The 13,382-nt window shown below is 35.5% G+C and overlaps 2 protein-coding genes across 4 annotated transcripts; both read left to right on the forward strand.

Moving 5' to 3' along the window:
• The first annotated feature begins 687 nt into the window (after positions 1 to 687).
• On the forward strand, positions 688 to 4,723 carry LOC125247851 (major histocompatibility complex class I-related gene protein-like). 2 transcript variants are annotated; one of them, XM_048159368.1, is made up of 7 exons: positions 688 to 936; positions 1,200 to 1,451; positions 1,745 to 2,023; positions 2,346 to 2,621; positions 2,705 to 2,845; positions 2,964 to 2,999; positions 4,106 to 4,723. In XM_048159368.1, exons 1-7 carry the CDS (start codon positions 855 to 857, stop codon positions 4,150 to 4,152), a joined length of 1,113 nt encoding a protein of 370 aa, XP_048015325.1. In that variant the 5' UTR covers positions 688 to 854; the 3' UTR covers positions 4,153 to 4,723. The 2 variants fall into 2 exon arrangements, with proteins under 2 accessions (XP_048015325.1, XP_048015324.1); XM_048159367.1 differs by having other exon boundaries at positions 690 to 936; positions 2,343 to 2,621.
• A 1,704-nt stretch (positions 4,724 to 6,427) lies between these two features.
• On the forward strand, positions 6,428 to 13,326 carry LOC125247852 (major histocompatibility complex class I-related gene protein-like). 2 transcript variants are annotated; one of them, XM_048159369.1, is made up of 7 exons: positions 6,428 to 6,583; positions 7,587 to 7,835; positions 8,113 to 8,382; positions 8,545 to 8,823; positions 8,895 to 9,047; positions 9,614 to 9,649; positions 11,191 to 13,326. In XM_048159369.1, the coding sequence occupies exons 1-7, from the start codon at positions 6,511 to 6,513 to the stop codon at positions 11,208 to 11,210; spliced, it is 1,080 nt and encodes a 359-aa protein (XP_048015326.1). In that variant the 5' UTR covers positions 6,428 to 6,510; the 3' UTR covers positions 11,211 to 13,326. The 2 variants fall into 2 exon arrangements, with proteins under 2 accessions (XP_048015326.1, XP_048015327.1); XM_048159370.1 differs by lacking the exon at positions 7,587 to 7,835 and having other exon boundaries at positions 6,431 to 6,583.
• Positions 13,327 to 13,382: the final 56 nt, after the last annotated feature.

A 13,382-nucleotide genomic window follows, 5' to 3' on the forward strand; every position in this document is an offset into this window, starting at 1 on the left:
GCATTAAATCAATCAAAAGTGGCAGTAAAGACATTTATAATGTTACAAAAGATTAGATTTCAGATAAACACTGTTCTTTTGAACTTTCTATTCATCAAATAATCCTGAAAAAAAAATTGTACACAAATATTTTGTACAATTGTACACATTAAATGTTTCTTGAGCAGCAGATCAGCATATTAGAATGATTTCTGAAGGATCATGTGACACTGAAGACTGGAGTAATGATGCTGAAAATTCAGCTTTGCATCACAGGAATAAATTACTTTGTGAAATATATTCAAATAGAAAACAGTTATTTTAAATTGTAATAATATTTCACAATATTACTGTTTTTACTGTATTTTTAATTAAATAAATGTAGCCTTGGTGAGCAGACGAAACTTCTTTTTAAAACATTAAAAATCTTAGTGGTTCCAAACTTTTGGACTGTACTGTATCTTCAAATCTTAAATATTTTTACCAAGGGCCCCCATATTTATATAAAGGGCCCCCTACATATTTGGCTTCCAAACATATTGCATTTCTGCTTAATTTTGTAGGATGTTATCCTCAGAACAGAGACGCTCCACATTGTAAAGTTCTGCAGTACTGTAAAACAGTATCACTTTCAACTTTGGTTGAGTTTGTAGCCTATACACTTGAATAAAAATGCTTGTGCGGACAGGTACAACAGCGCATGTGTGATTTAACGCTCTGATAGAATGGAATGCAGGAAATGAATTATGCTTGCAGGCATTTAGAGAGGAAACTGTAGATTAATTTCTTTCATATTCGATAGCAACAACGCAACGTATACGTTGTTACCTATTGAGAGATACTAGTTTAAAAATGTGTACATCATTTTCTAAAACATGAGAGACCGAAGGAATGCAGGGCATATGGACCGAATCCTCGTTTTACTTGTACTTTTACCTCCAACATTTGCTTCATACGGTAAGTTTCAAAAAAGGTTGGATTGTTATAACGAAGGCCTATGCTATGCAATGAATTAAATCCAATGTTATTAAAGATTATTGTTCCATGTTATCTGATCTTCATAGTGCATTACTCATGCATGTCAAGGGAAAGTGATAGTCATGGTCAAGTCAAATCATTCAAGACCCATGTTTGAATGTTATTCTAGATAAAGTATATGGAGAAATAGATAGAAAATCACTACTTATTGTTAAAACAACAACAACCATTTTGTGTTTTAGGTTCAGGCCATTCTTTGTGGTTGTTTTCAACTTACATTCAGGGAGAAACACAATTTCCTGAATTTAGTTACGCAACAACTTTGGATGACATCACAGTTGGATATTATAATTCAGAGACATATATTCCAAGAGGGAATACGACGAATGAGGATGATGTGGTTAATTCAGATTACATAAAGGGTATAAGTGACTACATGTATGGTTCCTTTTTGAGAAGATCAAAACTGTTAAGGAAAGACAGCCAAAATGACAGTAAGTATCCTTACACAAATACACATACAAGCCAATGACGTGGTGCAATTTTTGTTGTCCTCCCTGTATTAATGAAATTCTACACACAATCTACAAATCACAAAATCACAAATCACACAATCACAAGCATATGAATTTCTTAAAATTTATTTTAATATTTATTTGGAGGCATAAAGTAAAAAAAGAAAATACAGCTGTGATAATTTGTGATAATTTAAACTTTTTTGAATAAAGTTTGCATGTGTGAAAAGAGATGCAGTCTGTGACAATCTTCTCCATAATTTCCCCCACAGGTCTTGATGTTTATCAGACACTGGTTGTCTGTGAGCTGCTGGACCTTAACAATACTGGAAAGATGCTTACAAAAGATGCGGCCAGAGGCTGCACCACAGATGAGCTCTGTTACTTTAACAACACGTTTACTTATAAAGTGATTATAAATATTTCACAAGATAAGCTCAAACCTCACCTTGAAGAATTCAAACTGAAATATAAGAAGTTCTATCAACCAGTTTGTATAAGAACTCTCAAGAAATACCTTGAAAAAAGACAAAATGAAGTAAATAGAAAGGGTAAGTTCTCAAGGCTACTTCTTACGACAAACAATTTAGCTGATGTGAACTGTGTTAAAAGTGCCAGTTGTTAGTACCCTAAATTTCCTAAATGTTTGTTTCTGTTTTATGATTAAACAATAGAATCCTTTTTATATCTGCCATTATGAAGTCCAGATGTTTAAACAAAATCTTACAAGCTCAGAAATAAGTGTCAACCTAAAATCTTCACAAACAAATATCAAAAGTTCTCTGATGTAGAGCAAAATAACCACTCCACTTTTACCGCTCCACTCCACCAACCACTTTTTTTTTTCTTTTTTTTTTTTTTCTCCCACAGCAGCACCAAATATCAGATTTTTTCAGAAAGCAAACTCAGATTCTGGAGGGTTTCGTGTGAGTTGTTTGGCGACAGGATTTTACCCTCGTCACATCAACCTGACCCTGTTCAGAGATGGACAGCCTGTATCTGATCATGAGATCACTGGAGGAGATCTGCTGCCCAATGGTGACGGGACGTACCAGATGAGGAAGAGTCTGGAGATCAGTGCAGACAAACACAAATACACCTGCTCTGCCACACACCTCAGTCTGGACAACAAACTGGATGTTGAATTAGGTAATGAGATGTGAAAATGTCAAAAATATCACAGAACTGTTTCTGTTGTGTTTATGACCTTGTTGTGAAAATGTTTGTTTCAGAATTTGATCCTGGTGTCCCATTTAAATCAGTGATTCTCCCAGTGCTGATAGTTTTGGCTCTGATGTTGGTGTTTGGGGCTGGAGTCGTCTTATATAAATACAGGAGGAGACGAGCAGGCAGGACAAGAACTGAAATGAATGGTGAATCATTCAGTGAGCTTATAGATGTGATGCTTAAAATAAATATAAAATATATTTTCATTTCTATTATATATTTCATTGGCATGAATAATTATGCAGCATTTTTCATGTTATACAGTGCCTTCATCAAACTGTGATTATTCTGCTGCTTCTAGTGAGTACTCTGTTTTAAATGTTATTTTTGTATCCCCTGGTTTCACAGACAAGGCCTAGTCCCAGACTAAAATGTATGTTTAAGCTGTTTTAAAGGTGCTAAAGAGGATGTTTTGTTTTATACATTTTTGCAATATTACTTGAAACTGTTTTTACTAACTGATAAAAGACTATTTATTAGGTGCACTGAAAGGAATAATATTAATATACATCATCTGTGCACGAGGTAGGGCCTTAAAAACATCAGCCAATCGTTGGCCCTCTGGCTTGTCAATCACTGCCGTGACATTCCTTGTGAGAGACGAGCGCGGCTGCGCGCTCCAGTAACTTTCCACACTCCACAGGCGCCGCATGCAATGTTTTTGTCAGGAGACAGGAGTAACAACTGCAGATTATGAGTTACATGCGGTGAGTCCGACATAATGAATCCACTAACACGACACAGCGAATGCCGGTGGTAAACACTCGTTTTTCAATACTCATGCACGAGTTTTGGGAGGCGTTCCCTCGAAAGGAGGGGGGGTTGTTCTTACGCATGCGCTCATTTCAAAAACTCAGTAACAGTCTTTTGTTTCTCAGTCGACAAAAAGATCCTCTTTATCACCTTTAACTGAAAGCATCTTGCCATTGTTTTGTCTCAGAATGCACACCAGTAATGTAAGGCCTAATCCTTGCTTAATCTAAGCCCTGTCTGTGAAACCGGGCCTTAACCTGTTAGCGTTCCACTGTACTGCGTGTGGTATACCAATACCTTTCAAAAGAGACCAAATCCATGCATATACTCCAAATTGTTTCAGAACATCAGGCAATTTACTTTGGATATGCCTTTTTTAGGCATTTTAGGCAAATTTTAAAGATAATGTGTATGTTTTCCTTAAAGATAAAATCGGATCTGTTTGAATGTTTACAAGATCACTTTATGTATAACTTTGTATTAGTCAGAAATGGTCATGCATGCACCATAGTTTCCTGGAGCGTGATAAAATGAAAAAAAAACTCATTTTGACATTTGATACAAATTATTATTACTGTAAAATCATCAGAGTGGAATAACAGCTATGTAGATTATTGTCTTATATATTAAATCACATTCATATCTATTTACAGATGCTGATAATGGTTTGCCATCTGAAGACATCAATCCATTTTCTTAATCCATTTTAGACCATCGCATGGAGGAATAATAATCTCAGATTTGTTTATTTACGCCATCTGAGCCAATGCAATATTTGCTTTTAATAAGCTATGAGATTTCCAATTGAGATTTATATGTAAGATGAGAGAATAACACCAACAGCAGACTGTTTCTCCTTAAAGTGTAAATAAAAAAAAATTAAAAATAAATTAAAGAAGTGATTCACAGGATACAGTTTTGTTAATGTATATTTTATAAAACATAAAACCAAAACAAAATGGCATTGCCTCATCCATACTCCAAGATTTGGGAAACTCCAAAACGTAGGTTTTAAAGAAATTCTTTACATTACAGTGTATGTATAGTATTTTATTGTTAAAATAAGTATTTGTTATGTTGCTGGGTCTAATATTGTTACTAGATTGTGCTTGCTGTTTTGCATTGGTGTTTTCTTTTGGGAATCTGTGTAGCTATATAATGTGCCTGTGTCATGTTTTATTTTTGTATTTTTATTGATTTCTTGATTGCACTGGATGACGGGGGTACTAAGAGTGTACATATAAATTAAAGATTTTGATATTTTGTTTAAACTTTTGTTTAATTATTGTAACATTTGAGGTGATGATCAGCTGATCAGTTTAATTAATTTATCAAGTTAAATCATGCCAAATGTCCCAAAACAAATCCTGTTTGTGCATTTATTCTAAGTATGTGCCATATAGTCTGATAAATAAGTCAATATTAAGAATTACAATGTGTGGCTTATGTAAGAAATAAGCTTTAAAGATCCCAATGCTAGTGTCATAAATACTGATGTGCATGTTAGTATTGTAGCACAAAACATTCACAAAAAAAGTAATAGAATTTAAATGAGGACACTGGATGACAGGGTACTGCCAGAGCAAATATAAGCTACATACATTAAAGATTTTGGTCTTTTTTTAATAATCTTTTATCAATAATCGTATTAAAACCTTATTGTAGTAATCTAAAATGTGTTTTACACCGTGCCATAATGCACTAATGTCCATGTGACTTCAAATCTTTTTATAGGCATACTGTCAATCCAGATCAACCACATTCCAGGGTGTTTAATGTAGAAGCTGCGGGTAGAGGGTTTGTTTACATTACAGCAGCACAAATTACACTGGAAAACTGCTGCCTTGGACAGAATTCTTTTCACTGTAATCATTTTACTTCCAGCTGTTACACCAAAAGGTAAATATCAATACGAGGCTGCTCCATTCTCCGTTCCCTCGGCCCCGCTCTGCTTGCCACAAAGTGTTTGGCTGAATGTGGAGCATGTATATACTGTGCACTGATAAGAGCAGCTGTTGATATGGTGTACAGTTCTGCATCTAACAAACTTCTAAACATATTATAGCACAGTACAAATATAAACAGAGATGGCCAAAGGATGCAGACTCTGGAATAACAGCAGCAGCAGTTTACATAGGCCTACTTCAAAGTCAAAATATCAAAAAGAATCTCAGATCATATTTCTGTATTACAGAGATAATAGCAATATTCCTTGCTCTTCAGATAGAAGTACAACAATAAGATCAGTGATTTGTACAGACTCCCTTTCAGTTTATCAAGTGCAGTTTGTCAACAGCAAGACAAGATATGATATTTGAAGTGATGCAGAGTTTATTTAGAATAAGACAAGCTGGGCTTATAGCAAATAAACAAATTGACATTAAAGTGTAAATGGCAGCATTTGTGGCCAAATGGTTAGAGTCGGACTTGTAACTCAAAGATCGTGGGTTCAAGTCTCAGTAGTGGCAGGAAATTAAGGTGGAGGGAGTGAGTGGACAGTGCCACTTTAACTTTTTCACTTTCAATGAGTAAAGCAGAAGTAAAAGCAAAAGTTAATAGAAATTAATAGAAAATTAAATGAGAAAGAAATGGCAGAAGGAGTGGGACAGTGGAACAAAAGGTATAGACACTTTCAAGAAAAAGCTGATCCAGAAAGAAGAAAATCAGCAGAACACATAGGCCTACTTATAAAATGTGATGCATATTAAAGAGCAAGATTTCAACTATAAGCTTTAAGATCTTTGGGGATAAATAATTTGTCACTCAAGGTTCTGTTAAGAAATGGTCCAAAACAATTAATTATATTTCATGACTTATTTATTTTCTTAATTAAAAGAAACAAGACTGATTAATAGAAATTATTACACCGTTGTAACATTTTTTGTTTGTTTGGCAGCTTCCCAACCAATATGCGCTTTACACTCCTATCCAGTAGCTGGAGTGAATGCACCATTCGAGTTGGTCTGACAACCGCCATTAAACATCAGAAGAAGAAGAAGAGACGCAGTTGTTTGTACCTGTCCAGGTATACTTTTGCAACGTATTTGAAGACTAAAGCATGCAGTGCAAATGGACAGAATTGTATGTCCTCGTTTTTTTATTTGTACTTTCACCTCTCTCTGCGTCAGATGGTAAGTTGTTTGCGTTTTTAATTGTAATTGCAATTTTAAAACCTAATCCCCGGTTTCACAGACAAGGCTTAGGCTAGTCCCTGACTAAAATGCGTGTTTGAGCTGTTTTAACTGAAAGCAACTTGTACTGACATATCTTAAATATGTCAGAGCCATTGTTTTGTCTCAAGATGTACATAAGTAATGTTTTTTCTAATGAAAATTTATAAAAGCTACTTAAATGTCCTAATTGAAACTAAGGCCTAATCCTGGTTTAGGATAAAACCTGTCTGTTAAACCGGGCCAATGTGTTTTAACGAATAAATTCATGCGGATTAAAGCAGATTATCGCGTATCATGTCCTCCCTGACCTTAACAGTGCGTTAAAGGGCTAGTTGTAGGCTAATTTACATGAAGGTTTCCATAGCCTATAGCATGACAAAACTGAGTGTGGTTTAACTAGTTGTCATTTCAACACTATATTGGGAGAATATCCGGAATATTAGTAATTGTATTTTATTGACAAAATATTTTAGTTTTTCTGGTATTTATTTATTTATTTATTTTTTATTAGATTTACCATTTTAAGCTGTCATATGGCCCTGTTACAGTGTGCCCCACCCCACCTATGGAGCATGTTGTATCATTTCACTTCCATTCTCTTGGGGCAATGTAAATAAAGGGGGAAAAAAAAGTATACAGTCAGTGTATTAATGAAATAACTAACAAGACCATATATTTGTACTAAATGTGTGAAATTAATGTGGGGAATAAAAAACTCTGAACCACAAGTGAATTTACACAAACTGAGAAAGTCAAAAAGTGTTAACTCGTGCCTTGCTCTCCCTACTCCTATTATTTTCATGTTGAATGAAAGTGAAAGTCATTGCCAAGATTCCAAGGCTTATATTTTAAATTAAAATAAATAATAATAAAGAATAAAAGTTTTATTGTATACAGTCTCATGGTTACTACTACTACTTCATAAAAATAACCAACAATAATACATTTTATTGTTTTTTAGGTTCTCACTCTTTGTGGTTATTTCCAACATACATTCAGGGAAAAACACAATTTCCTCAATTTAGTTGCACAACATCTTTGGATGACATCACAGTTGGATATTATAATTCAACAACATATATTCCAAGAGGCAATACGACAAATGAGGATGATGTGATTGATTTAGATAAAATAAAGGGTATAAGTGACTACATGTATAACTCCTTTTTGAGAAGATCATATCTCTTAGGGCAAGACAGCCAAAATGACAGTAAGTATGTGACTCAATTACATCTATTAATCTATTTAAAAATCCATAAAATGCATTTCATACTGTACATATTATCATCATTTGAGAATATGATATCATTATCATTATTATCATACATATTATCTATTATCATTTCTTTCTTAATAATAACAAAAATATTAGTATGCCTAATTTTTGTAAAGAAAAACCTTTTTGTTTGAATAATGAAAAGTCATGTTGTATAATCAACATGCAGATAAAACACATAAACCCTTTATGATTTTGATTTCCCTCACAGATCTTGAAGTTTATCAGACACTGGTTCTCTGTGAGCTGCTAGACCTCGACAAGCCTGGACAGATGATTATCAGAGATGCAGCCAGAGGCTCCACCACAGATGAGCTGCGTTACTTTAACAACACATTTACTTATAAAGTGTTTACACAAAATGAGCTCAAACCTCATCTAGAAGAATTTAAGCAGGAAGTTGCAAATACCTTTTACCCAGTTTGTATAACAACTCTCAAGAATTACCTCAAAAAGAGAGATCATCAAATAAATAGAAAAGGTACATACTCAAGAGCACCTCTTCATTCCCTAAATGTGTTTTATGAAAACATTTCCAGATGTTAAGAGTAAATCTTCAGGATATAAAAATAAACCTAAATGTAACCCTTGTTTTCATACATGTAAATAGTTCTCTGAATCATCTCTTGTTTTTTTCCCACAGTGAAACCGCGAGTCAGACTCATTCAGAAAGCAAACTCAGATTCTGGAGAGTTTCGTGTGAGTTGTTTGGCGACAGGATTTTACCCTCGTCACATCAACCTGACCCTGTTCAGAGATGGACAGCCTGTATCTGATCATGAGATCACTGGAGGAGATCTGCTGCCCAATGGTGACGGGACGTACCAGATGAGGAAGAGTCTGGAGATCAGTGCAGACAAACACAAATACACCTGCTCTGCCACACACCTCAGTCTGGACAACAAACTGGACGTCACTTTGGGTAATCAGGAGTGATAAAGTAAAATATACTACAGATTCTAATATGTGTGTAACCTTTTTAATTTGTTTCAGAATTTGATCCTGGTGAACCATTTAAATCAGTGATTCTCCCAGTGCTGATAGTTTTGGCTCTGATGTTGGTGTTTGGGGCTGGAGCCATCATATATAAATGCAGGAGGAGACGAGCAGGTGTGACACGAACCAAACAAAATGGTGAATCATCCGGTGAGTCTTTAGATGTGATGCTTAAAGTAACACTCCACTTTTTTTGAAAATAGGCTCATTTTCCAACTCCCCTAGAGTTGAGTTTTACCGTTTTCAAATCCATTCAGCCGATCTCCGGGTCTGGCGGTACCACTTTTAGCATAGCTTAGCATAGTTCATTGAATCTGATTAGACCGTTAGCATCTCGCTCAAAAATGACCAAAGAGTTTCGATATTTTTCCTATTTGAAACTTGACTCTTCTGTAGTTACATCGTGTACTAAGACCGACGGAAAATGAAAAGTTGCGATTTTCTAGGACGATATGGCTAGGAACTACTGTATACTCTCATTCCGGTGTGATAATCAAGGAACTTTGCTGCCGTACCATGGGCCAGACCCGGAGATCGGCTGAATGGATTTGAAAACGGTAAAACTCAACTGTTTAACTCTAGGGGAGTTGGAAAATGAGCCTATTTTCAAAAAAAGTGGAATGTTCCTTTAAGATAAATTTAAAATATATTTGAGTTTATATTATATATATTTCATTGGCATGAATAATTATGCAGCATTTTTTCATGTTATACAGTGCCTTCATCAAACTGTGTTTATTCTGCTGCTTCTAGTGAGTACTTTGTTTTTAAATATTATTTTTGTATATTTTTTAACAAAAGGCAATGTCTTATGACCTAGTTTCTGTCTAAAGAGTGAAATCTTAAAGGGAACTCCTGGTGTTAAGACTTGTAGGCTTAATATAACGTAAATGATATCTCTTACTGAAATATGTAGTAGAAAACCCATGAAAGATTTGTTAATTAAAAGATCCATGACATATTTGGACAATGGGGGGAGTTAGGTGCACAGTATGTTCTATGTCGATGACATCAAATGGTTGTAGTCGCTGAGCTACCCCAACACAACTCAGAATATAATATATGATGCCACATTGTGCAGCTTTTGGTTGTAATTTTCAGTCGATGAGCCTCAAGAGAAGTGATGTAAGTCTTTGCTGCTTTACTAGCGATAAGAGGAAAAAAGAATGGGAAGTTGTGATGAATGTGGATGAATAAAACTTCCTAAAGATCCGCGTCTTTGTTCTCTCCACTTTAGACCTGATGCCTTTGAGACTTTTAGTAGACCACAGCTGAAAGAGCTTACATTTGCCGATGGATATAGTGTATGCTTGAATCAAATGCCTGTTGTGGGCAGCCTATAACACATCTCCATTGAGACAGACTGCCTCAAAGCTTGTGTACTGTGATGCACGAGATATCTGTGATCACATTAACTAGCATCTTCTCAGCATGTTTAACTGTGTGTAATGCATTCAGGTGATCAAACGAGTTTTACACGTTAATCATACAACAGTAGTTCGAATAGCCACAGAGACATTGCATGGCTTCGATGTTTTCATCCTCACTAATTTTGCGATCTGGCTCAAATTGAAAAGGCTGATCGTTGTTTTAAAAGAAACCCTGCGGGTATTATGACTTGTATGCGTTACTAGATTACCATTGCACCAAAATATACAGATGAAAAATATCAAAGGCATCAGGGCTAAAGTGAAGAGAACAAAGACGTGGATCTTTAGGAAGTTTTATTCGTCCACATTCTTCACAATTTCCCATTATTTTCTCCTTTTCTTATCGATAGCAAAGCAGTAAAGACTTGCATCGCTTCTCTTGAGGCTCATCGACTGAAAAATTACAACCAAAAGCCGCACAATGTGGCATCGTATATTATATTCTGAGTTGTGTTGGGGTAAAAATAGCAACAGGTTAGTGTCAGTAACTCAGTGACTGTAACCATTTGACATCATTGACATTGCACTGTGCAGCAAAACAAAATGGCGCCCCCCATTGTCGAAATATGTCATGGATTTTTTAAATAATGTAAATCTTTCATGGGTTTTCTACTACATATTTCAGTAAGAGACATCATTTACGTTATATAAAGCAAAACAAGTCTTAATACCAGGGGTTCCCTTTAAGTAATGTTATTTACAACTCATAAGAAAAGGAGAACTGATTGATTGAAAGTTAATTGCATTTGTATATTTAAATTCTTTAAAATCTAAAGTGTTATTATTATTATTATTTTATATATATATATATATATATATATATATATATATATATAAAATAATTATTTTCTTATTTTTTTCAGAATCTGAAGAAAACATGTAAACAACTTAAATGAAAGAAATGTGTTCAGACTGTCATTAACGTTAGACAGTACGGCAGTCGAGACGTGTTAAAGACGGTACATGCAAGAAGACGGAAGACTCTTCTGGAGTTATGTCATCAATACGTGACCTGTTCAGTGATGTGAGCTGCATTTACATGCCGGATAAAAATGGTGGCTAGCAAGAAAACAATCTAGCGTTAATTTTGTCTTTTCTTGAAGAGAAAATGAAGAAAAACGAAGAGATGTGTATTTGCAGCAAGTGGTGGTTTGTTGTGTCATAAATCGCATCATCAGGTGCACTCCTATTGGTCAAAAATTCTAACACTGACAGAATTTCGTTGGAGGTAATAGTGAATAGTATAGTAAAATAGAATAGAATAGTAAAAGTGGTCATTAATTGGCTGTTGGCAAACATGTGGAGATCAGAGTCTTCAGATTTAGGCCCAGGACCAAAGGAATCTTTTATGATTCTCAAAATTTGTCTCGGACGGCTAAATCATGGCCGAAATCGTACAGTGTTAACCCGGCTTTAATACATATGTACCACGCAGATATCTTCTCGTTGTTTGGTCTATGAGACTTGAAGCCGCCTTCACCTGCAAGCAGCTGGAATTCGCCGCTGATCAACTCGCCGCTCTGCAGCAGTTTGGTCAGCTTGCCTCTCCGCTGCTCGGCGCTCTCTAGCAGCCGATTCTGTAGTTTATGGGCTTTGGAGGATAACTACAGTGTTTCAGTACCCTGTTGTCTGGGCTACTCTGTCTGGAGTATCTGTTGCGAGCCCTTCTTCAAGTGCTCTGCCCTGATGCTTGGTCGTCCCCCTGCGTAGCGCAGTGTGATTGTACTGTCCCCATATGCATCTTGTCTTAATTAATAATACGAACGACACAGTACTTGTTCCTAAGGGAACCAAGTTATGTTAGTATAGCTCACCATTGGCTCACGCGATTCCGTGCTGTCATTGGTTCGTTTACTTTAACTTCACAAACCAATGGCCATGCAGTTAACACTGCGTGATTGTATAAAGACTTCAGAATCGGAGAAAAAGGAGTTTTCCCCATATGCATCTTGTCTTATTAATAAGACAAACGACGCAGTACTCGTTCCTAAGGGAACCAAGTTATGTTAGTAACTGAATACGTTTTTTTTGCTAATGCTCATATGTTGCCATGGTTTTTGATTTGCCCTCATGTGTCTTAATTAGCCTACCTTGTTTAGTCATGCCCTGCGTTCTCATCCCTATGCCCTAATCACTTCAAAGGGTTTACCCTCCGAAGTGAGAGCTTCGAAGGGATGAAGGGTGTAGGGGTAAAAAACTTTGAAACATTTGAATGGACTGATTAAGGTAGCTGTAGTTTTGTTCAAGTACATTGTCGTATGGTCATTTTGACCATAATAATGTACCAAATCTAACTCGTATAAATATTACAGTAGTATAGAAAAATACTATACATACATGTATAGTTAAAATCGAACTCCAAGCCTCCTGTATCCATTCTGTAATGTCAAACGACTTCCCTGTGCAAAGGATCATGGGGGCCCAAAGTGTCCATCAGTTGTACCCTTCGAAATCCTTCATTCCGAAGGGCCCTTTGAAGTGGTTATTTTTGAGCACTATATGGCGGCCATGGTTATTTTCACTCCAAAGTGCCCTTTAGAGGGCGATATATCCCATTTGGAACGCACCGCCAGTGTGTCCCGGTGTATTTATATCCATGTTTTTGATTCAGTCTTTGTCTGATCTTGTCTATGTAACAGTGGTTGTTCTGTGTATTGCAGTTTTTTTATTTCGTGTTATTTTGCACTCTATTTAATTAAAAAGAACTGCTTGATCCAGCTTTTATTTTCATCCTTGCTGCAACTGCTGCTGACAATGTTTATTTATTGATTTTTTTTTTTTTTTTTTTTTTTTTTTTTTTACAATAACCATTAACCTAGTTATTGAAAAATAAATAACTGCATTTGTAATATCTTTTCATTCATATAAAGCACGGCACCTATTTTTCACATATAACTACTCGTATAAGGGTGGAACAAAAATTGTTTGATTCAAAGCTGTTATCTGCCAGTGAGTGCAAATGCTACAGATTTGTTTAAATAAAAATAAATTTTATGAAATTTTATTTTTTTTTAGTTAAAAGCACAGTATGTAATTTTTCGCCACTAAAGGTTGC

Source organism: Megalobrama amblycephala, linkage group LG15 (genome assembly GCF_018812025.1).
Source record: "Megalobrama amblycephala isolate DHTTF-2021 linkage group LG15, ASM1881202v1, whole genome shotgun sequence".
Taxonomy (NCBI): Eukaryota; Metazoa; Chordata; class Actinopteri; order Cypriniformes; family Xenocyprididae; genus Megalobrama; species Megalobrama amblycephala.